We start from the raw sequence: 25,603 nt of genomic DNA, 5'->3' as shown, positions 1-25,603 counted from the left end.
GCATTAGCAATAACGTGTTATATAAAACGTAATTAATAAGATTTTGGAATTCCCTCCCTACGTCTTTCTTCCCCGATACCCACCACTTGGGAACATTCAAGGCAAGAGTGCATACTATTGACCTTGCGTGTATCTAGTGTGTGTGAGCGTGATCTAGTATCTTAGATCACAATTTTTCCTGCAGGCATCGCAGGACATAACGCACTCAATGTATCAATAAAAAAATTAACCCTTCTTTGCATGATGATGGAAATTTCAATCATAACATTTAGTGAAGAAAAAAAGGTACTCAAAAACTGTAAACTTTAAATTTGTTGTTCCTGGCAACTTTATAAATGACTATTGCGTACAACAAAACCCTAGTACCAGTCTACTGGAAGAAGAATTACAATAAAAAAAAAGAAAGGTCACTTCGGTGTAAATTTCCCAAATGTAAAGGCTATTCCACAATTTCGTGTAATCAATGTGGAGTTAATTTGTGCTTGAATAAAATAATAATTGTTTTTTAAATTATCATTTAGAATATAGGAGAATAAGTAAACAATATCTTTTGACTTATTTAGTACTGAGCTATATATGTAACAATGCATAATGATGTAAATTTTCATCACTGTTTTTTAAATAATTCAAATTCTTATTTATACTAGGATTTTTTTAAATATTTTTCCTTTAATCTAGAGCATTAATTACATCAACCTGATTTATTTTAAAAAAATAGGAAAAATCATGCAATTAAGGGTTAAACTATCTTATACTCATAAACCACCAAAACCATTTGATTAATGGGGAACAACCAGATGAGTCGGTAAAATAAAATTTTCGAATTGTAACTAACACGCACTAACTTTTATGTTTGTTTCCCACAGTTGAGATTTATAGGTTGTTACAAATTATGATTTTCCTCTCAATTCGGTTTCAAAGTGGCCATGATTGTCTGTAAGGTCACAAAACACCAAGTCATCGACGGAAGTTAGCCTGGGAATAAAAAGACTGTTCTTATACCAATAACACCGGTATCCCACCCACTATTGTCCGACTACAATCAGAGCATCGGTTCCCACGACTCGTGGAGTTTTTATTCTTACTCGGAAGCAACTGTTCATCTAGTATTGTCATTATATAGGTCTATGGTTATTGCGATTACAAAGACTATTTTTTTAAGATACTAAGGCTAGAAGGCTTGATGCGCTGATAAACTTTGTGCAAAATTATGGCATGTGATACAAACACTAACCTGTATGTTTAAGACTATAGAATTCAGATTTCTAAAAACCTAAAATGATTCTTGAAAAGGGTTAGTAGGTATGGATAAGTAATTGGAACATTCGCATAAAATACTTGTTATGGTTAAGAAATATAATGCTTCCAACAGTAAAAGAAGACATATGTATGCTATATCACGGCCCAACTAACGAGAGAAACATATTAAAACTAGAAAGCGTTGAGTGCAAATGATAGCTATAATATTATTTAACATTCAGTGTGAACACTAATATAATAAAGTCGCGAGCAAATAATATAATAAAAATAACAATTCAATTTGAAAACCAGCGATTCAGAGAACAGACTTTCCTTTATTTCTAAAACTAGTTTCAAGAAAATACCTAAAAATTCTCATAGGGAGACTTTACTAAAACTAAGATATCTTTCACTTTTCACAGCCATTTTATATTTTCCGAGACAGCTGTAAGGCGAAGCTATTTAGGACTTAATTATTAGGAGAGCCACAATGAAAAAAAGCCACATTTGCAGTTTGCACAGAATTTGAATATTATTATTAACCTAGACGTAAGGAAAACTGGCTAGTTATAATATACGTCATATAATGCTGTTCATATCTAGCAATACGTCTCACAGACTGAGAGAAAGTGTAGAAAGTAGGAATATTGTTTTATTGCTGCATTTTACTACTGCTTATATGAAACGTACATTTTATAATAATAAAAACAAGATAAAATTGTAACCTAAAACATAAAATGTTTGTAGTGTCGGCCAAAGTCTACGATTTCATAGTGAGTACCTATTTATGACATGTGATAACTAAAATACGCGGTTCTATGTAAAATTGTAGGTAAACACGTGCTACTTTCAAATCTACAGAACTACTAGAAAAAAGATATCATCATTCTCATTATCGAACCTGTAACATTTCTGCGATTAAATCTGTATTCAACATTAAAAACGTTTACCCTATAGAGTAAAAACATGGACACCTTACCAAACGTAGGCATTTTATCATATTAGACTTTATAATTTACATCGTCATAACTAAATCCCAACTAGGAATGACAACCAGTATTATACAATATCATTTGAATGAAAGTCGCGCCCGTCATCGGCGCGCCCCGGGCACGCCGCCGTGGGCGGACCCGCGACGTGCGCCGCACACAATGGAATGATGGAATTTAAAAAAAGTTGGATTTGTCATTACATGTTTGGAAAATTGCATATACCTATTTGTTTGCTTAGTTGGTTTAAATTTTCTGAGTTGTTTAAGAATGCTACGAATTCTGATATACCTAACAATAATTTTCAAACATATTTTTATACTTAAACGAATTTAATGTTTAGTAACAAATATCAAAGAAAATAAAACATGATAAGCTTATTTGCGCGCATTTCGTAATAATCGTATTTTGCGCACTACCTAATTATAGATATATTTTTAAAACAATGTTTTCAACCAATTTTTTAGACTTTGATCGAAATAAAAGTCGAGCGGTCCCAGCAAGTAAACATTTTGTTCAGCATAATAATTTACTGCTGATTGGCACATGTTACATATTGTTGTTATCAAAATAATAGTGCGTTGTTTTGTAAAATGACCTATCACAATAGTTCAAATTCCAATTAACATCGAAAGAGGAAATCTAGCAAATTCTTTGAATTTCACCCAAAATAATCCTTACTTGCATACCTACCTTAAACCACATACTTACAAGTATTGTTAATTAAACAATTAAATTTTTATTATAAACAAACTATACAGTTCTTGAACCTTATCGTCATTCGAACAATTCAAATAAAGAAACAAACGTAGAACGAGGTAGCAGTATTAAGTAGTAGGTATGAATAGTGACAAGAGCTACACAAAAGTACAATAATGTTTATACTTGGACGTATAAACAAAATTGTGAATGACTTAATTTATAAGCAAAACATTATCACGCTAGTACTACAAAAGTACATATATGAAAAGGACAATAAATGAAGTCATAATAATTCGGATAATTGTTCAATTGTTATACTTTCCAGAATTGAATAGAAATAGATTTATTTTCAAAATAGTATACAAGCTTAATAATGCCACTCATATCTACTATACCGCTTCCAAAGTGAAAGTGCAGATGAAGAACAAACTTCACTGCAGAATACAATCAATATTGTATTTTTGATGTAAAGGAATTTTTAGAAGAGAACGTTTTAGGATGACTCATAAGGAAGTGCATTATCGAACGAAAAACCTTATTTATGTGAATTCATCCTTTTCTTTGGTAATTTTAAATTGTTTAACATTTTAACAGTTCTCAAAAAAAAAAACAATCATGCAAAATGCCATCGTTGGTTGTACTTACCTGACTCAAAGGGGCCATCACACAGGCGGTATTTACTCTTTGAACAGCAATAGATATCTTTACCAGGTACAAACCCAGCGTTATGTAGTTACTATTTAATTTTGGTGACTGCGAACTTTTTCAAAATTCTCGTCCACAACGCCATATGGCATTAAGTCCAACATATATATACCGTTTGGTACAATATAGTCATAAAGATTTCAATAGACACGGGACATTGTTTAATAACATGTAGATGGACATAAATACTTATATTTATTAGCTGCGCCCCGGGTCTCCGTTCACATGGGTATTTCGGGATAAAAATTACCCAAGGTATTATTTCGGATTTAGTCTATCCTTATAGTAAAATTCGGTATAGCAGATTTAGGGAATGTGCGAAATCGTAACAAACACACACACATCCACACCTACACGTACGTTTCTTATTATTAAAATACGTTACACATGGAACTAAAGTCCATCTAGTCCAGACATATTGTATGACTGTAACGGTACACTCGGAGGCATCACATGTCTCGGACGCCCATCTAATGGTAAGAAGATACATTCCCATGAGATAACTTACGATGGTTTAATATTTTTTCAAATTGTAAAGGGCGCGTTGGCCGTTTTTATTTGAAAAGGTGTGAAAAAATGTCTTTTAATATGTATCTTTAAAAAAATCTAGTGAAAACAGATTGGCTTGTTTTTTTTTACATTGGGTACCACTTAATATTAAAATTAAATTTGCTAAAAAAAATTAATTCTCATTATTGATTGGTATATTTTGTCAAAAAAAAAAAGAATTAATATGTTTCAATAAATAAATAAATAATAAATTATTAAGTATTCGAGAAAAAACTAATTGTATTACACCCACTTCGGTCTTTATTTTATGATAACTGCTTGAAAATACTCAAATCAATATTAATAATAATATGACAATAGAGATATTGTGCCAACTCAGAAGATTCAAAAGAACTAGTTGAAATCATACATAAAACATTTCTGACATTTAATCGATTAAGTAGTTAGTAAGATACATGAAACTTTTATCTTTAATTAAAATTTAAATTAATATCCCTATGGACCTAAGATCAGACCTATATTTTGGGCATGGACTGGTGATTTGTTTGACGCTTCATTATCGTGTCATCACAGTAATATCGCATGGGAATTATTTAAACTCTTCCAGCACCCATCACTTGATTTTGTCAACAAATGTGGTAAATACTAAAACGACAAGTGGTAACATACAAACATAATCATAACCCTCCTTTTTTCTTCGGTATAGTTGAGTAAGAAACCACGTACGTAGCCACTGACAAAAATAGCGTTGGGTTGAAATCAAATAATTGAGAAACTACCTATATTCATACAACTATTTTTCTAAATCGATTGAGCAGTTTTGGTTCTGACATTGTAACATACGTTCACATTTCTAGCATTAGTATGAATTACTTAAATTTTAATGAAATGAAGGATATTCTCTAGTGAAATGTTAAAAGAAATAGAAATAACAAATTGTTTTTATTATGAATTTGGTTAATGAAATGAAAATATCTTAGGACAACAGGAAGTAATTGTGTCACATCTGTAAGTTTCCATAATCTGTTTTAAAGACGCTATTTCGACCGATAAGGGAGCTTTGTTTACATATCTTCGTGTGAACACGCCCAGATTCTTACCCAAGAATTTTAAGAATACTTAAGAAGTCAACTTTTAGTGTAAGTGAATAGAACAGTTACCACAACAAGTGCATCTGAGCAATTTCATATAATGCTGCAATGCAGTTTCATTTTAATCACAACTTAATTGAACTTTTACTTATATATAAAACCACTATGTAGATAATAATTTACAAAAATAGTATTCATAACCAAATTAAGCACATGACTAAAACAATGGTGGTCAAGAATATAAAAACAAAATTCGTTCCGAGTCGACCGTTACGTCATCACAAAATTGGTTACCTGTGCTTTTTTTGGGAATCCACAAAGATTACTCCGGCATTCCTTTCATGCCGAGTTTGTAGTTTTTTTGCGTTCCTTGAATGAGACTCCTTTGTTGATGTTTTGGGAAAGGTAAATCTTGTGTGGCACTGCCAATTTTTCGTGAGAATTTTTTGGGTCTGAATAAGCTTATGCATGTAATTCCTTCATAGTTGTGAGAGGAAGTTTCGACTTTCTTAATTTAAACAAACGAGACTTATCTTTGTTTTATGTATATGATTTGTTTTATAGTTGATTTCTATTTTAGTTACTCTTCTTACTATACCAGACAAAGACCAAGTAACGACAAACGATGGATTCCACGCATTCTTTGGTAATTTTAACGAATTCCTTCCACACCTTTGAATGACGTGACTTGCATTCTAAAGGAGAAAGTTTAGTTAATTTATTTTATGATAGATATTAAACCTTATTATCAACTTATTTAACTATATTAAAACACGAAATTTCATAAATGAAATAATAATGAGAGCTTTCAAAATATTAGTATAGAAATAGAAGACTTTACTGCACATTTTATATCTAGTTTTACAATATCACATGCTGGCAATCTGAGAATTCCCCATAGGCCCTTTTGTAGCACTTAATTCCAAAAGATGTCGTATTTTAAATAGGTCCTTAAGTAGGTAGATGAAGGTATGCGACGCTAATCGGTTTAAAAGAGATAAGGCGGTCGGCTAGTGCATGGTATGCTTACAAATATTGAGTAAAAAATTGGAGGTTTAAAACTTAAGTGATTGTCAACATATTTAACAGGGATTCTCTAAGTTTAGCGTTTATCATTTCTTGAAAAAATACCGTTGGATTGTTATAAATTAAGGAAATCTTATGTAAAAAACGACTACGACGTACAAAAAATATCTTGTATTTGATTTAATATGTAGAATCCGTGAAAGAAAACCTTCATAATATTATGTATTAATTGTGATCGTAAAGTTCTGCATATTTTTCGGTGATCCGGCCGTCTTGAATTATAGGAGTTGTTATGCTTTACAAATTGTATCAACTTGGATTGGGGATTTACAAAATAGGTTTAAAGACAATGTACAAACCGATATAAACTTTAAAACGTCAGATTTGAATCCGCCTCCATAATCCAACACCGAACACGAATATTAAGGCGATCGCGGGAAATTCGAACGAGCTTGGAATACTGAATGGACCTATTGTCTTCGCCATTTCATAATCAGAAAGGGCGGTTAATGAAGTAGAAGTATTAGAAAATGGACTTTATAACAATCATTTTAAACTAGAATTTCATTTGACAAATTTCAAAGTCATGGACGTGAAGTTATGAGACTAGGAACGGGTGATTCTTCGAGTCTTCCAAACGACGTAACAATACCAGTTTTGATACAAATTTCCGTTGTTATGAATGCATTCCGTTAAAGGAAATTATAATCTAGTACCTTGTTGACAGAATGATGGTGTTAGTGATATTACTAGACCTAGTGTTGTGTTTTGATAGACAAAATTTTGTCTGAGAAGTTTAAAACATTTAAAGATATTTGAATAAACATATACCAAGGGAGACCTTCATGCAACAAGGAATTCTTACATTAATATAATGAAGTTCCCTAACTATTTATAATAGTATGTTGTGAATTAATCTTAATATCTGTGAATGTATCGTCACAGCCAATCGTTAAAATTTAAATTTTCCGTTTCCAGATTAGTACTAAGTCCCAATTAAGGTCAGTCATCAAGTAGTGGTATTAGTAATTAAGTTATCTACTAAATAGTCACTTATGAATTTGTAGTTTTTAGTACAATCCTAATCACAGCCTGTATAATTGGCGGCAAACTTTTAATAAACTTTAAAACTAAACCTAATTTGGACGTTATACCTTATATAGTTTAGAAGAATAAAATCTCAATTTTTATATACCCTATTAAAATCACAAGAATAAAAACCACTTAGATGTATTGAGATTGAGACCAGGTCTGAGTAAAAGTCGTTTGGAGTTAGTTATTTGTTGAGTTTCGAGACCCCACAAAATATAAGAAGCTGGTTGAACGTAATGTTAAAAAATAGAAAAATAACAAGCAGAGTTATCGTTCTATACGAGGCCAGAAAGTAACATTACAGGTTATTAAACACTACACAAGCATGTAGTGTCTACATACCGAGATTCTGATTACAAGATATTACCGGTCGTGTGGATACCGCTTCAGGCAATCATTTGATCGTGTGGAACCATCCTTATAATTTATACAAAGTTCCCCCTTGGGAAAGTTTGAAAAATGCTCACAATTTATTTGATAACCATAGCTTGTGGTGGCATCGTCATTTGATTTAAGTTATGATTTTTTAATTTGTTTAGAGAAATTATGATCCGTAAAGGGTAGGTTAAACCTATATCGAATAATAATTATTTCATTCATCTTATCCGTAATCAAGCCGTGTGTCAGAAAAGGCGACTAAGGAATAGGTTTTTAAACTTGAGATGCTTCTTTTAGGCAATGGACTAGCAACCTGTCACTATTTAAATCTCAATTCTATCATTAAGCCAAACAGCCGAACCTGGCCTATCAGTCTTTCCAAGATTGTTGGCTCTGACTACCCCGCTAGGGATAAAATCGTGACTATATTTATGTATGGATTGCACCTTGCAGTCAAAACGGTCAAGAAACTACAACATAATTCATATGTTTCGAATTCAAGCATGGAGATTAATCAAACCAACGATATTCAGGTTAGAAATTTCACAGAACTTACTAAGTAGAACAAATTTACAAGAAATTACTTTAATGGAATCACACAACTGTGCCGCTAATGCAATAAAAACAAAATTATGTCGCACTACATTCACACCTGAGCAAACTGAGCCTGAACACGATATACGTACATTAGTAGCTATAGCATTGTACCTTGATGAGAACAAAATTAAATTAATCTAGAAAAAGTATGTTTTTTTTTACAAAAATGTAAAAGTAAAGATAGATACTCAAAGACAATGAGTCATTTACCTCCTGAACAACTGTTTGTAATGCATTCTGGACACGATCAATATTAATCACTTTCCTCAAGAATCACACCACAGAACTCATGTTAAACTCACACAACACATCACTTTTCCTGTTGTAGTCATTTATAAAAACAGAGTAACTTAAAATCAAACACAGAAATCCAGAAAATACCACGAACAACACGACTGCCGAGCAGGTAAGTTTAAAAAATTCTAAATTCAAATAATGGGATGAACACTCAACTCAAGCGCAAGGTTGCGCGGGAAAGAGAAGGAACAAACGGGTCTCATAAGCGCGGGCGCATAACAGGTGGGGGGAGGACCACAGGTAATACTACCCCACGTCTCGAATAGACAAAGGGTCAACTGTCGAAATGTTACTTTGAAAAGCAACGACAACAAGTGTCGCTCAGACAAGTGCCGGCGACTGACTGATCAAACTGATCTACCTGCCAATGCAGCAATATCTTCACGTACCGTGGCAAGGCTATTACCGTATGTCGGCTAGATGCAAGATTGCTGGATGCAAAGGCGTCGTATTGTTAAAGAAATTCATGTCAAGTCTCTAACAGACAACTACGTATTACATGTTGACAGAATGTAATGAATATCATGAAATTCCGTACCAAAATAGACCACATGGCTCGGGAACGTATCGCTCAAAATTATCAGGAAATTTGATCCTCATGAGGCCGACTTAGTTTGCTAACAACAAATAATGCAAAATATATAGTGGTATAAGTTTTTTTTTTTTTCAAATTAAATTAATGAGCGTATTAATAGGGTCTTTTGAACTAATTATTACGTGGAATGTGACATGTGAAAGTGAGGCTGTACATTTAATTGTTAATTAGTTACTCACTTTTTCCAAATTTAATATTTTTTATATATTTTTTTAATTAACCGAAATGACTATTTACTTAGTGACACGAGGTTGATTGGTATATTTCACTCTCTTTGCTTACTCAGTCAAAAGTTAAGATAACATACCTTACTGTGTTCTTTACACTTATATCTACCATATAGGTCTATTATTACGAGTATAGATAACTGTAGAAGAGATCTAAAAACCAGTTAATTTTCCTGTCCGATGAATGAGACTGTCGTGAACAACGGATAGCGTCAATTATTGACTTGGAGTCACGTTTTTTTCGCAATTATGTTGGTGATCTTGAGAATAATATCATTATGTGGCCGTCGGAGGAAATACTCATACGATATATATACGATTGTATATATGCAATAGCAGTATGAATATTATGGCTCTAGCTAAACTTATTGTGGCAATAATGAGATGTGTGTCTTCCTCATTTCCTGGAAAAATATGGCTGAGTACAAAAAGTGTTTAGAGGAACAGACAATTGAAAATAACATAATAATTATTTGGGACAAAATCTTAACTAGTTGAAATTCTACATGTCATAACTTTAGTTTCTAACTTTTGCTCGTCGAAATTTTCTCTTAAAACATAGGAAATTAGCTTATTTTTGATCTTGGATTATAATTAACTGTATTTATATCTACAATTTCATCAAAATGTGTTTGGCAGACATTCACATTTATAAAACCTAATGGCGTATGACAGTAATATCATACTATGGAAGTTTGGACATTAAGCCCAGTTTTTACAATCTCATAACAAGAGGTAGACTGATTCATACACGCACTGTTGTTAATTAGCTGATAATTATGTCTAACTAGTTCAAATAACGGCTTCATAAGATAGACGTACTTATTGTAAAAACGTTATGTTTTCCATTCTATTTTTGTAAATACTTATGAAAAATAAATACGTATTTACAAAAATACCTCTTCCTTTTTTGAAGTCTGTTAGATATACTTTCTTAATCGTATCTCTTACTTAATACTATCTCCATCAATGATTTCATCAAATTTTCCTAGTTCATATGAAGACCTTGCAGTTGCAAAAATTTACTTTTAAAATATTATACAAATACACAGAGTCCGCGACTCCGCTGCGTAAAACGAAAAAACCCGTTAATTGTTCCGAAGTTCCCATGGGAAATTCGGAAAATCGTCTTTTGGTGCACCCCTAAACCACCTTAGGAACCTACATAACAAATATAAAGTTTCTGCACTCAGCGGTTAGGGCTGTTCATTGTCTGTCAGTCAGATCACTCAGTCGGGTCACTCAGTAACGGAAGAGTTTCATGTAGGTACTACGTATTCGTAGAGCTTTTATAATTGCTTACTAAGAACAATATCTAGTTGGAGTTCATATAATCATAAGTAACTAGTAAGCAAAAATGTCGAGTTGAAATAGGAATTTAGGCGAAGTGTTCAAATAATAAAATGTCATAAAAGAAACAGGTATTACAAAGCGAAAGTCCGGAAAGAGAAACCGAATATAATCAATCATTGAACAGCCATCCAATGTGTCAAAAGCTGTGAGAATGTCTAGGCAAGAGATATAGATTTATTTGTAACGCAAAATGACAAAGAACCTCCTGCGATTATTGGAATAAAAATCTTATTTAGACTCAATATACTATGCTACTGTGCATTGGTGTAATATTTCTTAAAATTTTTCCAAGTAACTTGAGAAAATATAATAAATACGTAATTGCATGAGAAGGTACCTAATTAAAGTCTCAAAATTGTAACCTGTCTTTTAACTTTAATCAAGAATGACAAAATACTTTTAGAAATGTGAATATGAAATGGTTATCAATGTTACTTAAATCTAAATAAAAAGATGAGACTAGTAAAAAAAAATAAGTAACATTGCAAAATACTTGAAAAATTATTGAGAAATTTAAAAGAAAGAAAAATTAGTTCCATTATAAAGATAGAAACCCCAAAATCATTAGGATGGAATGGATTGTAATAAAACGGTTTCTTTGTGTTGCATTTTTATCAAAAATAAGGTTTTTGATCCAATGTGACAGGACGAAACAGTTTTACTTAGCTATCTCTAACAACAAATACGTAGCGTATCGGTGGCTTACAGTTGCAAGAAAGTTTCTATTGAAACCTTGGACGAGTTGGCAATACTATGGCTTCCTAGTTCATTCACTTTTTAAGGTCATCGTAACAGTAATAATCAATTAAAACCATATTGAATTGGTATCATACAGAAATCAACTTCAACGATTCTAAATCTCATACAAATTGAAGTAATAGAATTCTAAAGACCGCCTATAGGAGTTTCGTTGTCGGATCGGTATTAACCGTGTTCCTAAACGGCAACCATAAAACGACCGTATGCGATGAGCATAAAATACGAATTCCAGTATCCCAGACCATTACGTAATTTTTTATGTTCACTGCTTCGCTGTTATATTACGAGGATAAAGAACAGCGATGAGACTGGATCCCGTTTACTTAACATCCAAATGTCTCATTCGGTTCATTAAGTTCACGTTTATTTTAATACTTACTGGTTTTTCTGCTCCGTAGGTATACAATGAAATACCTTGGATTCAAACGTTACACTCCAAGTCACGTAGATATAAATCTACTTTAATAAATACATACAAACATACACAAAATCACGCCTCTTTCCCGGAGGGGAAGGCAGAGACTACATCTTTCCACTTGCCACGATCTCTGCATAATTCCTTCGTTTAATAAATACATGAATGTAAATAACCTAACTTTTGTGAAACATAAAATTACAATAGATTTGATTCTCATATTAATGATGAGTGTTTTCTATAACATCGTTATGATGAAAACTATAGGAAACTTACCCTTTATCTCCTGGTCCAAGTTTATTGTTCTCCACAATAGCTGTAGCCCTGATCCTATGGTCAGGCTGTTCTCCCAATAGTTTTTCACTTCTACCGTTGCTCAAATGCTCCCTAGCAACACTGTACGCATCACTTTTACTAATATCTTTATCACTAGTCACTTCACTTTCTATTTTCACTTCACTTTCCACTTTAATTTTTAAACTTTTTTCACTTGAATCCTTTTCGTGTTTTTCTGGTTCAGGTTTTTCTTCTTTTATTTCTAAAGATTCTTTCTTCTTTTCCTGTATGCCGTTAGCTATGACTGGTGCCGGTTTGGCTTGCAACGATTTCGGTTGCGATTTTGGCGAAGATATCGTGGGTTTGCTTTCTATTGCTCCATTTTCGTTAATGGACGTCACATATACAGTGGAGTTTGCTATATAGCCATTCAATTCTTGTCTATTTTCTGGCTGTGTCCGTTTTCTTTTGTTTAACTAGAAAAAAAGAAAAACGAATTCAATACAATATCCATTCAATATTCATCGATATAAAAAATTTTGACTACCAATAAGCAATATTTATCTTAGCATGGACTGGACTGCCTCAATTTTAAGGAAATCATTTCGACATAAATATCCAAAACTAATACAGTCACGAGTTTTAATAAAAGTTTAAATGGATTGCAGCAATACATCTCTCCCGACTCGACCCCAATTAACTTTACACAAAAAAAGCACTCGGAGAACGCAAATGTGAATTTTTGAAATGTGAAAGGCAACAAGTGGTCTCAAGCCCTTGAAATAATAATTGTGGCGTAAGCTTTTGTATGAAATTATTCACGAAACAAAAATGTGTTTTGTGACGTGGAATTAATTGAATGGGCGAGAAGAAGACTTGATAATACATATCTTGTATTTTACTGAATATTTATAATGTTTTTTGCCGTATGATCCCCGGAACACCAGAAGCACTCCAATATGGTAGTATTGGCTTAATCAAGGAGTCATAAACTTAAGAGTCTTCTTTTAGGTGACAAGCTAGCCGGTCACTATCTCTGAATCTCGACTCTATCGATAAACCACCCAGGAAAACATGACCTTCGAAGTTTTGTAACTATTGACTTTGTCTATCCCGTTAGGCATCACTTGTATGTAGATAACTCTATTTGAACGAAACGTTGGCGGAGAAAAGCATAAAGTTTTTATTACTTTTCCATCATAATCCTACTTGTAAGTGTGTGATCATTAAATTGGATAACATTTCCTAAGCGAATGCAAATTCTGAATAGCATTTGAGTAAGCAGCAGATATTTTAGTTTGTTCTTTAAGTGCTGTTGAAGCTTTTGGAGAAGATAAGTTCTGAAAGCAAACTGAATGAAGACCGCTCGAGAACAGAATTTAAGTAACGAATGAGCAAGGACTAGGGGCTGTGGCAAGAAACAATTACTTGGGCGATGCAACTCACGAGTGGGAAGATTAAAGAAACAACAAACTAACTGATGAAAGAATCTCTCAGTTGAAAATATTGGCGATTTAATTAGAATTTATGAAAACTTTGCCATTGGAAAAAATTATCAAATATCGAGATTTAGAAATGAGATCTAAAATATGCTTAAATTTCTGACAATAGTGGATTAAAACAGCGAAGGATTTTCTCTGGTGTGGTTGATATGACTATGTCACCTTCACCCATATCTCTACCAATCTTCCGGTTATACGAGCCGAATCATAATCATCATCAGCAGTGCGCTGTTCTCACGTTCACTTTCCCAAACAGCGTACCCTTTCTGGACACCCTACTATATACAAGCGCTGTCGGACCTGCTTTTCTTCCTGCTCTGTCTTAGTGCTCCCTTAAGAATCTTTTATCTACGTGCTAAACAGTATTCTACGATAAGTAGTTCGGTTGTAAATTGAACGATCTTTTCGTTTTTACTTCCATGTCTATAATTTCTTATTTACCTCTACAGAAAGCTTGGACATGTCAACGGGTGTGATCCTCTTGAGCGCTGACAGCCGCTGCAAGCGCTGGCGGGCCTGCTCCTCCACCGCGATGAGGAAGGCATCCTGGATAATGTTGTGGCCGATGTCTGATACTGTTGACAATATAAATAAGTTTATATGTTATGATAATAATGATGATGTTCAAATATATGACTTCTGTACTATGTCAGTACAGGAGGTTCTTACTCAGGTGGCACTGAAAATAATCGCAACGTATACGTTCGTGGCGAACAATTTGATAAACGTTGATTAATTAGATAAACTTGTATGCATTGTACTTTCAAGACAAGCATAAATTTGCATTAACTAAATTCCGTTTTTACGAAACTGAAAATGTACTTAATTAATTTATTTTGAAATCAGAATACTCGTATGTTTGGGAATCTTTTGAAGAGCAAAATTGAAATGATAAGGATTTTCGAAACAGAAAAATGAACATATATCTATGTATATAGAAAAAAACAAGAAGATAAACAGAATTAAAGAGCAAACGGAAATAGAAGCAATTGATAAACTCACTAAATCGATTTTAAATTACACAGATCGAATTCGTCATGCGAATTAATCGACTTTAATTACATTTGTCCTTAATTCACTACTCAATTAACATTCATTTTTAAATAACAGCATTATATAATTTCAAACATTTTATACGTCGGTGAAAAGGTTCATTATAATCAATGTTTATAATTTTTAGTTTAAATTGTCATTAAAGTTGAAGTGAAACCCAAAATGTTGTCGGAAGATTATAAAATAATATTTAATCACCCGATCAAACATAGGTACATGTACTACAAAATTGCTAGAAAAATACACGGGAGGGTAGAAAAGCAAGTAAAAATAAGAAGAGATTTAATTAATTTTAATGCTATCAGCCGGTTCCATCAGTGGGCATTCAACACTTCCAATCGGAATAAACCGATTAATTTGATGGACTATCAATCCGGCGGCGTCATAAATCAATATTCAATCTGCGTTGCATTCTCCTCAGTGAGTCAAACTTGAGTAACTAGAATTTATGAGAATACTCGTAGGTAAATAAAGAGTACGTTTTATGAGTAAGATTCGACTAGATTTTCCAAGAATTTTATTTTTAAATGAGAAATTAAATGCGTTTAAACCCAATCTACACATCAAATAATATCTTAAGTATTTAAACAATTTATTGATTGCATACTAGAAGAACACTCAAGACGCTCCATATGAGTAAGTAAATAAATAAATCAAAGTTAAATTTGATAACTTTTACATTTTTAGAAACAATTGCGTTTGCATTACTCACTAATCCAACACATTTTAGTTCAGTTTAGTACCTGTGAAGCTTATGTGTCAGGAGTGTATAAATAAAGATTAAATTTTAATTGGTTCCGTTATATATATATACATAAGAGTATAATAAGTAAGTAATATTTATTAATTTCTAATTTTTACGTGAAGTGCGCGCTCTAGCACAGACAAGCAGCAGTTCTTTGAAATAAGGACTTGTGCAATGCAGCTCAGCTCCATTGTAACGCCTCTTCAAAAGATGCTGCTTAATTCTATCTGGCTTTGTATAGGTAAGTGGGACTATACAATACAGGCAATGTATTTATCGCAATAAGTAAAAATATTATTTTAAAATGAGTTATGCGTTAGTATTTTAGATTCTTGAATATATTAGTAAGTTGTTAAATGAATGCATTTAAAACTTCTACTACTATGAATTAAATTTAACACGAGCATGTTAAGTTTAATTTCAGAACGTAACACGGCGGATACCGTCGCTGAGAACTGTTTTGTTGTTTGGGATTGTAATGCTCAAATAATAAAAATGTTACCTAAAGACATCACTCGGTCCCTACCATTTTGATATGAGAAATAACACAATCTTCATCAAATTAAAATTAAAAAAAGGTGCAGTGGCATAGACCACGACCGGACGACATGATAAATGTTTGAATACAAACATCTTCTATACAAACGAGCACTTCGCACATCTGTAGTAAACAATGTCAGTCGCATCTGAATACCAAATCAATCTGAATAATAATATCAGTAATGAGTTTACTATTGCGCAGTGGGACAGATTGCTTTGGTAGAACATAGTAATGATAGTTGTAGCTGTTAATCAATAGACAATCAAAAGACACCTTTTTTATCATAAAGTTCCTAGTGAAGGTGAAGGGTTTCCCTTCACCGCCAAATCTGTACAAACGGTCAAAAGTTAATAAAAAAAAAACTTTGCAGATATAGACCTAACTTTTAATACAACAAAAACACGAATCTTTTTCTCCTAATGAATAGAAAGAGTCTCAGGTTGGTTATAAGAGTTATTTGCGTTTTTATAGAAAATATCACCACCAGTCAGATCGCCCAACCACCTCGTTTAAGTCGGCCCCTTTTCGATACCAGATCGACATTAAGTCGGGTTAACCCTAAGGTTTGACCAAAATGATATTCGAATGCCTTTTCAATAACCCAAAAAATTTTCTAAGCAAAAGTCGGTAATATCGCATTTCGCACCAATCCTACCGCCTTCACAATTTTATTACCATCCCTATTTTTATTGGGTCGTAACTTAACGTTACGTTGGCTGCAAATTTGCTTTGTCTCATACTCGTATATGTAAAATTGTTTGAAAACAAATTTATTGAAATATACCTTACTTGATTTAGCTTTGAATTAATTGAAATATACCTTACTTGGTTTAGCTTTTAAATTTTTTTTTTACTTATTAAAATAACATTTTTATTCACTCACACATATCACTTCCATTTTCCCTAATTACGTGACGCAAAGTGATCTTCGATACAACACATGCAGTAAGGCCATTTACGGAATTAAAAATTGTGGAACGTTGTATAATTTGACCTCAAAAAAACTGCAATTTTCCTAAAAGTGTAAAATATTGAAGCTACTACTGTTTTATCCACTAAAAGGTGTCTGTAACGGGGATTACGGGAAAGACAGAGTCTTTTGTTTCAAGACTCGAAGACGACGTTTAACATAATGACTATGATGGACCTGAAATTCAGATAAGTAACAAGTGGCTGGGTCATATCCTAAAACATTGAATACAGTTTCCTCAAATACACCCTCATCAATTGATCTCATCATCACATGAAACTTATCCCTATCGTTTTCATCTTAAAACTCACATTCCGTCACGCGTCTCTAATGATGATACATCACCTATCTCAACATCAGAAAGCGATCATCGTTTGAACCGTGACGTGAGAAAAACAGTTTTAATGTCTATGCGTTACCGTTTATTTTCAAATGCTGTAACTGTTAGTTAGTGCTCTGGTGACTGAAGAACCAGTTTTATGCATTCCAGTCCAGTACAGGCGGATAAAACGGTACATATCTTCGAAGTTATTACAACAATATTATAGAAAAACTTTTTGTATCTAACTCTTGTTTATCCACATCTATCACCCATACCTGACTTCCGTTATCTCCATCACCATCTTAACGACGTCTGTCACGGATGAGTATATCTGGGGCTCCTCAGGGGACCATATTGGTTTTCACAATTTTTATGACATAATTTAAAAATTGTATAACGTTTTTTGGAATATTCAGCTTTTCGTATGAGATATTTTCACTACCTTAGGAGCAACGGTTAATAATCAAACTAAATAAATATAAGGCCGCTCTATTGTCAATCATGTTCATTATTATTAGACAGCGTCTATTTCATCAAACTAGGAATCTAGTTTTCCTAGAATGTGACATAGACATTACTGATTACAGAGAAGGCAATGAGGAAGAAAACCGGCCCGAATCTAGAGTAAACGCTAAAGAGAACTGCACTCTAACAAAAGAAATAGTAGCAAACACGCTTACAAGTAGATATAAAATCATGTCATTGTTTCTATTTCTAAGTAAATTAACGGAAACAAACACCATGTTAGCTGTGATTTAAGGGAAGAGCAAAGAAATTGCCATATTTGTTCAAAAATAAAATATACCAGCTTTCCTCTCGGAATTGAGATGCAATAATATGAACGCTATATCACAACCATGAGTTGCCACTTCTTTACATGTTCTAGTCTCATATTAGCAATAGTTAAATTCAAATTTATTACATGTTAGCTTAAGTGGACCCTGAGATTTTACCGGTCAGGTAACAATCAAGTAACCTGAGTTCCTGTTCATAAATCCTAAAACTATAGTTTTATAGATCTATAGATCAGGCTTCTCTGCCGTGGACTGCACATCCATCTTAAAATGCAATTGGGTGTTTGCAAAGTTTAAAGTGAAAGTCAAAACAATAAAAGCATTGCAATATAAAATATTGGTTTCAAACTGTAATTTGACTATATTCCTCACAAACTTCACCATTAAAAAGTACAACTAAGAAAAGACAATATTATTTGATTAGCCATTGCACCCAGTCTCCAACATATGCAAATTAAGTTTGTGTATCTGCCACTAGTGGCAATTCAGTTAATGCTAATTAGCTGAACGTAATTACCAATGATTAATATTCCCAGGTTTATTATAAATGTAAATGTTAACCTCAATTGAGTTCATGTGTGACTAATTTCACTAGTTATTACTGCACTATTATAATTTGGCATTCTCGTATGTTTTGCTTCAATATCATCTCATCCGTATGATTCATTGTTGGACCTGGGAAACCTATGCCGTACGATAGCTTGCACCTTACGATTTCCTTCAACTGTTACCTTAGTAAGATCATCGACATACTACCCTGAGCTTAATAAACTATCGATCGTCCAAAAATTTGGCTCTCCTAGTTTCTTTAGATATATCATCATCTGGTTCTGAACAGGTTCTTCACTCAGTGCCTTTAAAACCAAACTGTATAGATATATAATAAATGGATGACATCAGTGTCTTCCGACTTAAGCGCTGTGAAACACGAGCTGTTCATGTATAATTTCGTCCATTTGGTTACATGGGGAACGTTTATAATGTTATGTCTTATATGTACTAAATTTATGAATAATGCATGGCTGGAAATTTTTAGGACAATTTTGAGATTCAGCAAAACTTATGAACGTTGTACCCGCATGACACAGATTACATACCACATCAGAAGTTTACATTGACTGTTTGTCAAACAAAAGAATGAGCGGTTACTGTTATCCGCGCACTTAGTAATGACAATAGCATAGCAGATTAGCTGTAGAACAAAAAAAGCACAGAGATTACACTTCATGTTAGCTATTTAAAGAAGAAATATGTATTCAAATTCTTTAATAAATATTAAATAATATACTTATTATAGTTACAGCATTAACATGCTATTACTCATACAAAACACCGATTAGTTCCATATGCCTAAACGCCCCTTTGATAAGAAGTAAAAATGCTAAAATAATAAATGTGAAATTTTTGCTAACAAATAACAATCAAAAGTCATTGATGTTTTGTATATATGCAAACGCAATTGATCGAAATCACTGCAATTGTATCGAGTGCCGGGGTGTGGCCCTACGTCCGTCAACTTGCATATAATAACTGTCTGCAACAGTCAGTCTGAATGTTTACTTTGTATAGTATTACTGGTAAATCTCTAAAGTGATTGTCATATTTTGCAATAATATTTCAAGATATTGCACAAATAGTTATTTAATAAGATTACATCTAATATGTATGTGCTGTGTAATTCCCGGCACCAGAAAACCACTCCATTTCTCATCTATGGATGTCGTAAGATGAGACTAAGGGAAAAGCTTATAAGCTTGAGATACTTCTTGTAGCAACGCAACCTGTCACACAACTATCTAACAACATCTAATATAGAGCCAAGAATTATACATTGGATTCAAGACTTATCGTTAATAAACTCTTGATTTTACTTATGTTATATTTCTGTAATAAGTTGTTTATGATGACCGACGAAGTGAATCGTGATCATTTCTTCCTTACGTCATATAGCATGCGCAGACGACAGTAATATGCAAATAAGCAAAGACTTACATGCAATGCTCACTGTACAATGTTGTACATAGTAGACTAAAGTATTTGGTCTGACTTAGTATTTGACGATGACTACGATCAGTATATACAAAGAATAAAAATGTAATAAGAAGCTAATCCTAATTAAGAAGTGACTCTTACCCTAAACTTTATTCTCGTTGGACACCCAAAATAAAAAAATATCTTTTTCTGTAAGATTCACCAAAATTCCTAAACATTTCACCAACCATACCGCATTTTTATTTGTTCAAAGCCGGATATGGAATTTCCTTCAACACATGTCCGTTGTCCGTAAACTTCTAATTGTTGTTAGAATCTGTTTGCAACGAGCCCTGCGGGAGTAAAGTTGTAAGCCAAGGAACAGCTCATGCTAGTGTGCTTAGCTTGAACAGGTTCCAATCATATTATTTATAAATATGTGTTTTGATTGAATTTTCCAAACATACGTTTGGCTACCGACCAAAGGGGTGGTTATAAATTTAAAGTGTGGGTAGGTATGTCTGCGCTTAATCAAGATTAGTGTAGTATTCGCAAGTTTTGTACATACGGGATCCGTTTCAAAATCTGGGTCAGTCAATTACCAAATAAGTTGTATGTATTCAGGTACTTGGATTTCAGTTTATTTTAGGATAATACTTCTAAAAAATCGTTGAGTTGAGACTTAATACAAATCTATTATTAACTCTGATTTTGAAATTTATTTATGTAAGCTCATTTGGTTATGTCCCATAATGTTTCTTGATGCGACTTGCCTCTTATCCTCCGCCATCTATCTTTTCCTTAATCTTTCTTTATTCTTCCGTCCATCAACGTGCAATCTTAATTAAAACGAACCTAGTTTAGCCCATAAAATTGTTGCTTCTATAAAAAATAACATCGTGACTGCGCTATAATCGATCTGAATTATGAAACCTATAAAATGCTTGGCAAGTTGCAGCCATTGCATTCCAGTGGTAACTAGACTACAATAGAAGTCCGATATACGCATTGCGTTCCCTTGATTCCTGTGTCTCATTAAAGCCATAGAAATCTAAATATTGATCAAGGCGTATTCTTGATGTCATCCTCGTTTTTAAAATATGGCGACAATGAATGAAACGGATTTATTTTGTCTTACATTATTATGATTTCTATGGTTACTACTAAGGGGAGAATTTAAGTTCCGATTAATATTGGTAACGAATCCACACGACGGATACAAATACAACCAGCAGAAAATATGCATTTTAAACGTTCATAGCTAATAAAATAAATCAAAAATTGTTTGCGATACACCACAAAATACAAGCCATACGGTTTATTGCCATTAAAAGCAATTTCAATACACTGCACCTAATGCACCTCTCCACTATTGCAAATTTGCAAGTACCTACTCTGAGGCTAGTGCATAAATGCGCATTCTAAATGGACCCTAGGTCCATTAACGTAGGTAACTATATACCTTTACTATATGTCGTACAACGTCCTTTTCCCATATATTATTTTTAGAAATTAACGTTCAAATTATGAATTTGCCTAGCTGATGATAGTGAATGATGAATAACAAACACTTAGGTACGAGTACTTACCATCCATGGTATTGGCGAAAAATGCCGTTCTGTTTAGTCCCACCTTTAAATGGACTGAGGCTGTGTGATCCCAATACTACCGATGCCGATGAAGACTTACTTATTGCAAAATGCTCTTTGTTGATTTAGGCTTACTTTTAGTTATAGTATATACGAGTATAACGGTACGGTATTTACCAAAGATCGTATCATTCGAAACATATCGTTTACCGATTGGTTTGTGATTCCTTTGTTAGTTTAAATGACTCATTTTTAAATTGGTAATAAGTTGATTTGATTTGTTATCATAAAAGTGCTGAGCAAATTTTAGAGTTTTGTTTATTGAAACTAAATTTCAATGAATGAATTTAAAAAATCTGCTATTTTGACGAGAGATCGAAGAAGGCAAGGTAAATGTCGTTTTGTCCAATAACTAAATAGCTTATCATGTAATCATAACAGTTCACGAAGTGGATAAACTATGATTGAGTAAATCTGTTTGGTCTGGTATTAAATTCTGCATAAACCGATTGTTGCTTTATATTATTGTCCTAGATTAGTCGTCTAAATAGCGGCACACAAATGATCTTGCAAATTCCTGTTTCCACCACAATTCCTCGATAATTACATAACCGCTCTAGGTACGGTTTGCACCTCTATTAGTCATAGTCACAGTAGACACTAATAACATAAGCTTAACCACATAGACTACCTGCGTATATGTATTTACCGATGATGTAGGTACGGTGGGCTCAGGAGATACTTGTGTCACCTCGCCTCGATTGGCGTATGGTAGGTGGACCAGGTATCTCCTAAGCCGTGTGTATCATGTATTATAAATGTATGATGTGTTCTGACGCGCTTTGCCACGTTCTTCGGCGAAGACATCAAGGTTATCCGGTTTTTTATTTACAATGATTATCATTTTTTGCATCGCATGAGGTCTTCACATGAAAATCGTGTTTAGATTCTCTGCAATCATCATTAGTTAGCGCTTGCGCTTAAACGAATTCATTCAACGTGCAATTTTCATATTAGTTTCAAGAGCGTTCATTTAAATTGCTATTTTATAACAGACACGGTATTATTATTGTTGTATACTGATATTTCTTAGATTTTTTATAACGCGTAATAGCTTTATTATTACAAAGTAATTTGTTGTTATTCGTACATAAAGTAGGTATTAATATTCGAAGTCATAGTCGCACGATATTCCGAATTCTGAAATCTGTTGAATTCTGTTATTTCTTAAGTTATCTAGATATTCTGTTCTTCTAATTATTTAATTAATGGTTCGGTGACAAACATTTTAATAGCTCTCACTTATGGTTTTATTTTCAATCTAGTTCTAGGAATCGACCTAGGTGTTTCTACTTTATTATTTATTGTACCTTTTGCCTAAACAATGTATAGGTACTTAACCATTAAGTATACATTAGTTACCAAAAATACCGGTATCAATCATCATATTTGGTACCACATCAAATTCCACGTCAATGAAACATCAACGGTATTCTTACGATGAATATTAATTGCGAAATTATTCAAAGTTGCAATCAGACGATCCACGACCATTTTTATACTTTTGATCTCTACATTTAATTTCAGTATTTCCCTTGAGATGAGACCGGGGTTCTGTGGAGACTGCAAAAGGGCATGAGCCTTGGCGCAACGGGCCAAGTTCACTCACCTTTATGAGAACCAGAACTTGGTGACCAATCACTTTCTACACACACCACGACACAATCACTGCGGACACGGCTGCTTAACTATCAACTACCAAACACTGGCATGTTTAAACACAGTTTAACACAACATGAGTAATTGTTGTTAATAATATCGACTTCAACTGGAAAACACTGCTGTGTACGGAGGCCCGCGGTACTCTCAAACCAGTTTTCCCTCTCTGTCGCGCCGTGTGATTCAGTGTTGCCAAGTAATGATTCTCATTTCCTTAATGGCTGTAAATGTAAGTGCTGACTGACTACGGTGGAAAAGAGGTTCTCTCTCGATTGTTGTTTCATTTCACAAGAAATTCTCAATGCTTTTTGATTTCGACCTAACAAGTCCTTCTCCTGCTTTCTGATGTTAGTCCCGGTTAGATTCATCAGAATTTTTATAAAAGACACACTATTTAATTTTTAAAAAAATGTAAATGTCGAGATACAGATCTAGGTACTAGAGATAGAGACCAAAACCTAGTAATGAAGATAAGTTAGATAAAAAAACTTGCTAAAACGCTCAAAAAGTCATACATTGTTGCTGCTATCGTTATGGAAAAACCTTTCCGCTGGCAACATCACATAATATAACCTCTAAGGCTGCTATGTCCGAGCGAAAACGTAGCGGGTGCGCACAATTGCACGAAAATGCAACTTTGGTTCAAAATAGGTGCTGCGACAACGTTCTAACAGTGCAATAAAACTGTACGATTTAACAACCTTGTCGTTATAACAAACATACGTGATTTTACACGCGCACTTTTGGCCGTATAGCTACGTTTGGAACGTCGCGTAGTGTATAACACAATTGAGTTATTGGATTTTGAACTTTACGCCTTGGACAGAGGACTGCCCTAGTAAATTTTCCTGAAATTGGTTTTCCGTGGAAGCCACTCGGAGTCGCCAGTAATCATATTACGTGTACTGTACACTTGCAAAGAGCGCAATCATCGCATTAACGTGCTGTGAAATACCCTTTCCTTTTACTAATAATTCATTCAAATTCACTTTTCTGTTATACAATTTAAGAGGAACTTTTAATTTTGTTGTTGGTAATCATTGTAATGAAATAAATTAAGCACTTACACAGTTCAAAACTATAAGTCCATATATAAGTTGGTATACAGATAATATTGAATAGGACTATTCTGTTAATAAATATGTACTTTAACTTTCTTTTAATGCTTTTTGACCTTGGGAATTTATTTTCTTTTTAAAAAAGAAATTTTACCTTGGGATTTGCGACAAATTGGCCTGGACTCGCGGACAAAATGAAAACAAAATAGAACATACCTGAAAGCACTATACTTCAAAATGTAAAAAAATAAAGAAATATTGGTAGCCTTTAAGATTCCTCCTCGATTGATTGTTGTTAAAGATTTTGATGGTTTTCCTCTAAAGATCATGATCAGATTCTTACATCTTTCATTATTCAATAAGGAAAATCTAATTAAAAAGGGATGAAAACTCTTTGAGAAAAGCTCGTACATAGAGTATTCGCAATACATACACGGGTCGAATTAAAAAAAGCTCTTTTTTTAAGTAGGTTAAGATATATCTCTACACGTTGCGGTGCCCCAAGAAACAACAAGCATCACTAACATAACAAGTGCACTTCGTGAGCTGAAGTTTGCGAGGAAAGCAAGGAACTGATACTAGAATTCTTTTGTTCACTGGAAAAAATGACAGGTTTATATTTTTCGTCCTTTTCGCGTTAGTCCTGGTCACTGTTCAGTCATCATCATCTTGGTGGAGAAAGTCTGCATATGTACTACACGAAGTCTGACCTCCTCAACCTTTAGAGCGGAACCTAACCCATATTGAATCGGGACTACCCTTAAAGTACTTTCTCAACCTTAATAGTATTCTACATTAAAATAAAATTAGTTCTACATTAATTCAAGTTTTTTAATGTAGACAATGTGCATTCGTCCACGATTTAGATTTAAGAGATCTACATTTGTAAATTGACGTCCGGTGAAAATGCTGCAGTGTAGTTTGTTCCGCTGCTTTTTCTACACATGCGCTTTGGAAGCGGTAGTAGTTATAATTAGATTGAAGTGATGTGACGTCAATAAGAGATACCTTGTATCCAATTTTGAAAATAAATCTATTCTAAATATGTAAGTAATGCGACATACCTAAATAAATTATATATTATAAAA

General features: G+C 33.4%; 1 protein-coding gene across 3 annotated transcripts in view; it reads right to left on the bottom strand.

Annotated features, from left to right (window-relative positions):
* The window catches only part of LOC106136321 (protein PALS1), a 96,199-nt gene that overhangs the window by 64,069 nt on the left and 6,527 nt on the right, over positions 1–25,603 (bottom strand). The window contains exons 1-3 of one of the 3 annotated variants that reach the window (XM_060948213.1): positions 23,408–23,601; positions 14,195–14,328; positions 12,252–12,727 (exon numbers count right to left, since the gene is read on the bottom strand). In XM_060948213.1, coding sequence (XP_060804196.1) covers positions 12,252–12,727; positions 14,195–14,215 — 497 coding nt within the window. In that variant the 5' untranslated portion in view covers positions 14,216–14,328; positions 23,408–23,601. Of the gene's footprint in view, positions 1–12,251; positions 12,728–14,194; positions 14,329–23,407; positions 23,602–25,603 lie in introns of those variants that run through there. The other 2 variants (XM_060948214.1, XM_060948215.1) reach the window with 2 other exon arrangements.

This window comes from Amyelois transitella, chromosome 15 (genome assembly GCF_032362555.1).
Source record: "Amyelois transitella isolate CPQ chromosome 15, ilAmyTran1.1, whole genome shotgun sequence".
NCBI classification, from domain to species: domain Eukaryota; kingdom Metazoa; phylum Arthropoda; class Insecta; order Lepidoptera; family Pyralidae; genus Amyelois; species Amyelois transitella.
The sequence above is the reverse complement of the archived record's forward strand: the minus strand, read 5'-3'. Positions and strand labels throughout refer to the sequence as shown.